This window comes from Macadamia integrifolia, unplaced genomic scaffold (genome assembly GCF_013358625.1).
Source record: "Macadamia integrifolia cultivar HAES 741 unplaced genomic scaffold, SCU_Mint_v3 scaffold2174, whole genome shotgun sequence".
Taxonomy (NCBI): domain Eukaryota; kingdom Viridiplantae; phylum Streptophyta; class Magnoliopsida; order Proteales; family Proteaceae; genus Macadamia; species Macadamia integrifolia.
In genome coordinates this window covers 44,259-53,967 of record NW_024868555.1, presented here as the reverse complement: position 1 = coordinate 53,967, position 9,709 = coordinate 44,259, and the positions used below count along the sequence as shown (strand labels likewise).

At 38.3% G+C, this 9,709-nt stretch overlaps 1 protein-coding gene across 2 annotated transcripts in view; it reads right to left on the bottom strand.

The window, feature by feature from the left end:
• LOC122065981 (ABC transporter A family member 1) overlaps nucleotides 1–9,709 on the bottom strand; it is an 85,189-nt gene that overhangs the window by 32,160 nt on the left and 43,320 nt on the right. For both annotated transcript variants that reach the window (XM_042629812.1, XM_042629813.1), the window contains 4 exons: nucleotides 9,104–9,166; nucleotides 5,977–6,063; nucleotides 327–425; nucleotides 56–240 (listed from right to left, as the gene is read on the bottom strand). In XM_042629812.1, coding sequence (XP_042485746.1) covers nucleotides 56–240; nucleotides 327–425; nucleotides 5,977–6,063; nucleotides 9,104–9,166 — 434 coding nt within the window. The remainder of the gene's footprint in view (nucleotides 1–55; nucleotides 241–326; nucleotides 426–5,976; nucleotides 6,064–9,103; nucleotides 9,167–9,709) is intronic.

Here is a 9,709-nt window from a genome sequence, read left to right as displayed (position 1 = left end):
AAATTTTAAAAAATATTCATCACCCCAACCAAAATGATTTTCAGCAGAAAGGAACCTTCCACAGCATCTCAAAGAACCATTGGCCATAATGGCTATTCGATCTCCTAAGATGTCAGCTTCATCCATCGAGTGCGTTGTCAATAATATTATCCTACCCTTCTTGATCTTTTTGATTAATTGCCACGTTGATCGCATGGAATATGGATCCATTCCACTTGTAGGTTCATCAAGGATGATAACCTGCAAAACAGTATTCAGATTCTCCTGACATAGGTCAAACAAAGAAATTGGTTTGGAGTTATCATTTGCAAAATTGCCTGTTGCACCTTACTATTTCCTACAAGCGCGATTCCAAGAGACAATTTCCTCTTCATTCCACCAGAAAGTGCACTAACAACAGTGTTAACTTTATCTGCCAAACCCACCTGGCCAAATTTTCATTAAAAAAGAAAACAATAGAAACAATTACTGTTGAAAAGAGAAGTAATAAAAATAAGATTAAAAAATTCACTACATAAATTAAAAACAATAGAAGATAAAGGTTGCTGAATAACGAGTTATTGTAATAACGGGGTTTAGGGGTTACATCCAAATGGGCCCTAATGCCCACTTAGGGTTTTATTTCATTATAAATAAGAGAGGACTGTGTTTACTAATGCACAAGTCATATTTCCCCAATTTCTTCATGGTATCAGAGTAGGTTTGCTCACAAAAACCCTAAACCCCATTCCCTCTCCTCTTGGTATCGGTCGCCGTATCGGTTGGCTAAAATTAAGATACGTATCAAAGGATTTCGTATCGGAGATACACTAAAGATACGAATATAAATAGATATGAAACACTTTTTTATACACTTTTGTATAAAAAATAATTGTTAAAAAAAGCTATAGACAACAAGTATTATGCATAAACACTAAATTGAGAGTATCGCATTAAAAATCCAAGGTTTGTAGTTGTCCCATAAATGTAAAATCCTTGTTCCCAACCTTAATTTCCACTTTAGTTAGAGAGAAAAATGGCTGGCGGAAATTTTGGAACAAAAACCCCTCAAAAAATTGTGTTTTTTTCTAAAAATGACCAATCTTGGCCATTGTATGATCGTCCCACACCGTATTAGTATGTATTGGTCGATACACACCGATACATACCGATACACACCGATACGTACCAATATATACCGAAACGTACACTCACCTTGATTTTTAATTTTTCATAGAGTATCGGTACATATCGGTGTGTATCGTATCGGTGTGTATCGGTAGTGTCGGTATGTATTGTAGGATACATATCGATACAAAAGGATTTGAAAATTTTCAAGTATCGCATCGGTAAGGGCCGATACATATTGTATCATCCGATACGGTACAATACGAACCGATACTTAAAACCATGGTTCTCTCCCACTAGGAACTCTATTTTGATCCGGACTCCAATGTTTGGTTAGATCTGGATTGGTGCCTTTATTTGTGATTGTTCATTGAATCAACACCCAAGGCGGCTGAAGATTCTGAGACATCAGTTCACCAAGAGGGAGGGAGTCGTCCCTCTATTCATGACTACCCTCTCTTCCCTACTAGTTCCATCAAGTTGGATGGGAGCAACTATCTGATCTAGTCTCGGTCCTACTACCTGTCAATTGTTGGTCGTGGTTATGCCAGATTTCTCATAGGTACTTCAGTATGCCCCACTACTGCTGGTTCTACTCAAGACAAATGAGACACTACCAATTGGATGGTAATGTCCTACCTTATCAATTCTAAGTCCCCTTCTATTGCTATAACATACATATATTCTCAGGTGAGCAAGCGTGCCCAGTGTTCTGAACTAAGAAAAAGGTCCATAGGGCTTCTCAGGAGCAGCTTTCTATATCTCAATATTACTCTGATCTGCAGGGTATGTAGAATGAGATTGATTATTATGATACCTATCAACCTACTGTGAGACTGATGTTGTAGGTTTTAAGTGTGAGGAGGAGCTCCGTGTTTATGATATTCTTAATGGTCTCAATATGGTAGACGATCAGAGTAGGGCCAATGGGCTTAATCATGATCCCTCACACACTCTTGAGGAAGCCTATTCACTGATTCAGGATGAAGAGCAACGTTGATCTGAGATCCTACAGCCTACTTCTCAAGATCGTTCCGCTCTTGTCTCTGCTACTGTTACTAGTTCAAGGATTGCTAATCCCCCCCTCTACAAACAGACCAGTTGTTTAATGTGACTACTATGGCACGAAGCGTCACACCAGGGAGACTTGTTGGAAACTCTATGGGCGCCCCGCCAACTCTCATGAGCATAATCAGGTTTGTGGGAAGACCACTCAGGAAAATCAATCTGAAACTACAGCCGACTCTAACAGCTCTACTACTACAAGACCCTCTGCTACCAAGATACTAAGCTTCGTCGTATGCTGACTCAAATGGAATCCTCCACTACTATTGTTATTGCTGCTTCTCCTCTGCCAGCCATCACCGCCTCTCACTCGGCTCAGTCAGGTACTATCTTCTGTTGTCATAGTGCATATGTTGCTCCCCAGGATTGGATAATTGACTCTAGGGCTACTATCATATGACTAGTTAGCACAACTTTTTTCTACCTATTGCCCTTCCTCAGGTAATATCAAAGTTCGAGTCACGGATGGTTCCCTTCCCTTTCTCCTATTGTCCTCTTGTTACATGTTCCTCAGTTTTCTACCAATTTATTGTCTATTGGTAGTATTACTGAAGATTTGAACTATAAATTCACCTTCTTTCCCACTCACTACGTGTTTCAAGAATTGGTGATGGGGGCAACGATTGGCAATGGCAAAATGAGTGGTGGCCTCTATTAACTGGACACTGGATCTTCAAGGGCTCTTCACACATCTTTTGAATTGGCACTCTCGGAGCTTTTGAGTTGGCATTGTCGTCTGGGTCACCCCTGTGGGGCACTTTATCTAGATTATTTCTTGCTTTAGTTAAAATCTGTACTCAAGACCAGTTTACTTGTGATGCGTGTGTTTTTGCAAAACAAACTCGGAATTTTTATCCTATAAATGATAATAGAACTATACCTTTTGCTTTGATTCATTCTGATGTTGGGGCCCTGCTCACCGTGTCTCTATATCTGGCTATAGATGGTTTGTCACTTTTATTGAGTGCAATACCCGTGCTACTTAATTTATTTATTGCATCATAAGAGTGAGGTGGTTAAGTGCTTCAGGGAATTTCATTGCATGGTTAGGACCCAGTTTGATGCTAAGATCAAGATCTTGCGTACTGACAATGGCAAAGAATATATGGGTGGTTCCTTCTAATCCTACTTGGTTGATCATGGGATCATCCATTAGACCAGTCGTGTGGTTACCCCAGAGCAAAATGGGGTGGCAGAACGTAAGAATCGACACTTGCTTGAAGTTGCTCATTCCTTGATTTTGAGATGCAAGTGCCTGCCCCTTTTTAGAGTGAGGTTGTTCTTACTACTGCTTATCTCATCAATAGGATGCATCCCCGTATGATCAGGTTTCAGAGCCCCATTGAGTTGCTAGCTGGGTCTCGTACATTTGTTGTTCCACCTAAGGTGTTTGGTAGTGTTTGTTTTGTTTTCGTAATCATCAGGCTCTCGGCAATGTGTATTTTTGTTGGCTACTCTCCCACTCAAAAGGGATACAGGTGCTATCATCCTCTTTCTCGGCAGCTATTTGTTTCCATGGATGTGATCTTTCGTGAGATGGGGGCCTACTACTCACCTCTTCAGGATACAGATTCCCACCTTTGACAATCCTTTATTTCTCCCCATTGATGAGGGGCAAACTCAGACGGAGATATGTCAGCATACAGTAAAGAACAAGCTATTTACACTTAGCATTTTATTTCATTACAAATAAGAGAGGACTGTGCTCATTAATGCACAAGTCATATTTCCCAAATTCTTCAAAGGCAAATCTTCTTCATCTCCTCAGATCAAGCACAATTTTTTGAATGCATACTTAAGTACTCCTTACGTTGTCAACAAAAAATTAACATCATACCATGAACCCATGCCTTCAAAACCAAGCGGAAATTTTTTCAATTGTACCAAAGATTATGTAGGAAATAACACACAAGACTGACATCCATCAGTTTCCAGTAACTGGAAAAATTGAGACTCAAATTACAGCTCAAACGAACTTTCCAGAATTGTTATAAGTTAGAACATAGAAACTAAAAAGTCTATGGCCATGCTAAGGTCTCAAATTCAAATGACTAGTTAGAATTGAAAGAAAAAAAATCTAGAGCATCCAATGTCATGAGTGTGTAAATTGTAAGGTCATACTTTCTATTTACCAGAATAGAGAAGAGATATAATTACAGGTAGGAAAATAAGCAAGTATAGGATAAGAAAACAGTCTGAGATATATCAGCATACAGTAAGGAACAGACCAACATATAAATTATCAACATTGTGTTAAAAATTCCGAGGCTAAGGCTCAGTTCTGCTGCAATTTCGAGCTATTGGAGACTAGAAAGCATACATTCTCTGGATAAGGAGTAAGAATTTTCAAAGATAATCAACCGCCTTCATTCCAAACACTAATTTCCTTTGAAAATGGCCAATTTGCCAGAATATTTAAATATCTTAAAAATTAAGGTGAACCGAACAGCAGAAGATAAATAAAGCATAGCGTTACCATATCCAGAAATGCGCAAATAAGTTTTGCAGTTTCTTAGTCTCTTTGGCATAAATAGGCTCCCACTATTCAAATTTTCTATGCCGAAAACCTTGTCCAGAGCCTAAATCCATATAACAAAGCCTCCCTTGGAAGCAAAAGACACCCTCTATCCTACTGATGTATGAAGGTTACTGCACTTATCTAATTTAAACATATGCCTTCCTGGTCCCCTTCTCCGAAATCCACGTATATTGCATCATGGAGAAATTTGAGTTTCATGTCAATAATTAGACAACTGTAGTAGATGGATATCCGAATCAACCTCAAAGTTCAACCAGATTTTTCTTATTCTTTTTTTAATAGAATAAAGTTCAATTAAATCGTTCCACTAAACTCGATCAAAACACAGGACCAGCCAGGTAAAATGAACCCCGTATTCGCAAATATATCTGAATAGGTCAAACTGTAAGTTTAATCTTCTCCTATAAAACTCATCAAAATGCCCTGGCATACCACAAAAGATATTATTTTCCACATAGGTTTCCACTTTTTTGGCCCCCATAATTTCGTAATGAGAAAACAGTAAGTACTGAAGTGCCTGACCATAGGTCATGGAGGAACTAGAGTCAGGCTGGGTTGGACAACCAATTAATTATGAAAAGGGCCAGGCTGAAGGCTAGCCCTGACCAGTGTCATTCAAATTTAAAACCGTATTTCTCATGGTACAAGTTGCAACGCTAAGTCCTAACCATAGGCAACATTTCCTTCAAATTTCTCCAATATCTAGGTGCTCCCACCACTACCTGAAGTCCCTAGAGAGCCAGTAATAGCCATTCAACCCACCACCCTTATTTTTCAGTCCCCTTATACGGTAAGAGTTTTGCACAAATAAATTCAGCTACCATACGATCAAGAATCTCTTATTAGATGAACACTCAAACCCTCCGCACTGTGCACCACATGTCAGCAGCAATTTCAAAATTCGCTTCATCAATTTTTTAATTAAATGACAAAATGCTTACAGCATGTTAAGAATTATCTGGGTAGAAAAGAAATTTTCTTGTCCAGTTGGGATCCCTCGTTTTATGACCGACTTATGTAGGTTTTGGAAATTTTTCATGATGCATTGTTTTGTATGCTTCATGTAGTTTTTAAGGGTCTTATGGTCTTATCTCAGTTGAATCTATTTTTTCAAGGACCGAAAAATCAATATGGTCTTATCTCAGTTGAATCTATTTTTTCAAGGACCGAAAAATCAATCTTTTATTATTGCTGATAAAAAATAATAATAAATCATTTCTCAATATAATTCATCCTCTAGACAAAACATAATATTAGGAACATACTTCGTCAACCATCTCAGTCACAATGCTCTCCAACATCTCTTCCTTTACACCCTTCAAAATTGCAAAAATTTCCAAATGCTCCTTAACCTGTATAGAATAAATTCAAATGTTTAAAAATAACCTAAACTACCATCACCCAAGTGATAATAGAAAATAAATATGTTAACAAATATCCTAGAAAACACAAGTCTATAAAACTAAGAAGACCATAAGAAGCCAGCATACAATAACTGCATTCATTAAAAAGCTACAATAGAAAAAAACATACTATGGTTCTTTTCTAGTACATACGACCTGAGTATTAAAACACAAAAGGAAATAATCCATGCTGATTATTCAAAACTATTGTATTTAACTGATCCATTCACAAGGATTTCTACATAAAACTAGCAGGCGTGTAAAAACCATTTGCTTGGTGTTGCAGTTATATAACTCAAGCACCTTGAATACATAATCCCATGTTTCATGAGCTACCTCATCCTTTGGGCTTTCTACTACACTTAATTGTGAAAAATATTACAAGCTTTTGCAAGTAGAAATACTAATCATAACATGATTGGAGCATTAGTATTATAGTGTTTAATGATGTAACTTGTAAGTTTATGTATTAAACATCAGAATTGATGCAGAGCAGGTCCAATCCCTCAAGTGGAATATTCAAAAACATTCAAATCATCATGGGACAAAAGGTATACTGCCCAGGAAATGAAAGTTTTCTTTCTCTGTGGACCAAGTGGCTTTTGATTTTTTTTTTAGCTCCTCATTGCAGGTTGAAATAACAAGTAGGCTTGGGACCTCATCAGAGCTTGTGGCCCTGTGTCTCCTTGGTTTAAGTTGGTTTGGTTCAAGGGCCACATTCCCCATCCCGGCTTTGCTGTGTGGCAGACCTTCTGCCTCCCAACAGTCATTTCTCATCCACTGTCACATCCATGCCTCCCCATCCTGTTGTCTTTGTTGGAATGCTCTTGAAGATGTGGACCATCTCTTCTTTGCTTGTCCCATCTCCACTTAGGTTTGGAAAGGGCTTCTGAATAAGTGTTGGCCAAGGAGAAGGGGAATTATACCCTTCAAGAGGGAATGGATTTGGGTGGACATGACTTTTGGTGGCAAGTCTATTTGTGATGTGGTGAGTAATCTTGCCTTTGGGGCCGTATCTACCATATTTGGATGGAACGCAATCTTAGAAAATGGACCCCTAACTCCAGATCCTTCCAACAGAATCGGGACTACTCGCTTTTGATTGAGGGTTGGGCCAAGAGTTTTCTTTGTATTGCCTCTTCTGTTTTTCTTTTTCATCCCCTGTTCCCGAGGTGCCTTGTAGATGATTGTACTTGAACCCCAAAATGAAAACTAGATTCATCAAATATGGAATGTACATTTTGAAGCAACCTAGGATGGTCCCAAAATACCTCAAATGCAGTTAAGATGCAACAGAATCAATGTATCATCAGGATATTGAAGATGAAAGGCTATAAGAGGTGTTTGGAATTAAACGAAACAAAGATGCCTAAATAAAGCACTCCTTTTTGCTTGATGAAAAGAACCTACGATAATGTTAGAAAGAGAGAGAGAGAGAGAGAGAAAAGAGGAGACAGCTATCCATCCAAGACCCCTTGAGCTCCTGGAACTGAAGCAAACCAGCTGCAGATCCATTCACTAAAACTAAACAGTGACAGAAGATTTTCATCCATTTCCCGTAAGTTGTTGCCAAAACCCATCGTTCAAATAAATGGCCAAAAAAGTCCCAGTTAATGTGAACAATTTTCCTTTGTCCCATTTAGTCCTCCAGGATATCCCCCCTTTAGTCCACCAGGATATCCCAAGCCGTACCCAAAGCACTAAAACAATCAACAGCCACTACATTAGCTTCAATGATTCGTTACAACAAGACACAGGCTTGTATTAAATCTCTAGAGGCACCTCAACAATACATATCTCTCTCATAAGAAAAAGGAGTGTCAAGCTGTTGTATCCTGATTTATCAGCTCAAATACTTGCTTACAAGCCAAATGATACTTCTTAGAGACCCTTCATCTAAGCCACCCACTTTGATCTGCCTCTGAGATGATGCCACACTCTTCTTCTTCTTCTTCTTCTTCTTCTTTTTTTTTTTTTCCACCAGATAAACTATCGGTTGTAGTAGTTCTCACTTCCAGAGCTTGTTAGCTCCATACTCCCAGTTGGTCTTTCAGGCCTCAATTTTCAATCGGAAGATGAAGCCAGCTATTCCTTCAAGCTGAAATATTGCACAAATCTACAACAAACTCCGCAAAGCCCAGGAATTACAGCCACATATTATTGAGCTTGAAGTCTTGAACAGTGTAGTCCCTTTTTCTAATTTTCTCCAACTGCTAAGGAAAATAGAAACATGATCTGTGGTTAGGTAAAAGGATTCTTTCTGCACTAGTCGTCCACAGGAGACCAAGAGTCAACCTAATTTACAGGAAAAGGCTGGGGACATGTGTCATCCTCTCTCCTCTCCCTACGGAGAAGACCCCCTTGCCCTCCTGTGTCCAGCTGTGTGATTGTTGCAAGGCCCTGGCTTACCAAAACCTAGCGACATGCCCAACCCTCCCCCTAATTCACATATAGCAGGCCTATGATAGAAACCGGTAAATCAACAAGAAATTGCAGAGAGAAAAACCATAGGCACATTAGAAAACCTTCCAAATGCACTAACCAGTGTTCTCAAAGATAAGTAAATCCAAGTGCATACTCAAAAGGCTAAAAGATCCCTGAAGGAATAAGGCAAGGATTTCCTTCATAAGGTACTTTAGGTTCAAATAAGGGTGCACCAAGAAACAAAAGATCCAGTCTTTTCAGTTCATGTCATAAATATAGGTAAAGTAATTATGCAATCGGATAAAGCTAGAAAACAAGGAGAGTACAAAAGATAGAAACAAATACAGAAAAGGAAGGACATGTTTAAAGCTACTGATATGATTCATGAATTCTGTCTGGAGGCGGGGTGAAAACGACCTCAAACATCATCCTTCTTATCTACTGCTATAACATTAAAACCACAACTTAATTATAGAATTCTAGAATACTATAAATTGGAAATTAGGAATTCTAACATTAACATGATGTCAAAAATTAAGAGAAGGGAAATAGTCTTTGTGCTTACTGTTAGTTCAGGAAGGAGAATATCATTTTGTGGGCATACACCCAATCCCTTCCGAATCTCATCCTACAAAACGGATATCTGATCATTATATCAGAAAGGATAATACTGGCAACCGCAAAAAAAAAAAAAAAAAAAAAAAAAAAAAAAAAGAGAAAAAAAAGAAAAAGAAAAAAAAGGTAAGATGAATAAAGACAAATGTAACTCCCATGCAACCATTAACACTGAATACAAAACGAAAAGCCCACATTTAGCTGCACTTATAAACGAGGACAAATGTAACTCCCATGCAACCCAATAGGAGACCATTCGAAGCCTATGATTGTGTCTTAGGGTAAAACAAAGTGAGAAGGGACACTGTCGCAGCAAATGACAGTAGCGAAAACGCCTTAATTTTTACATTATAAAATTGCTTTGAGCTGCCTTCGAGGCAAAAGAAACAAATATAAATTTGTACAAATGCATCATAATACAAATACCGTTTCTTTATCAGTAGTGGTAATGATCTTTTCAATTAATACTAAAAACAGAGTCTAAAGGAATAGCGGAAAAGGGATAAGACATCCAAGAAAAGAAAAGAAAAGAAAATATTTAAAAAAAAAAAAAAAA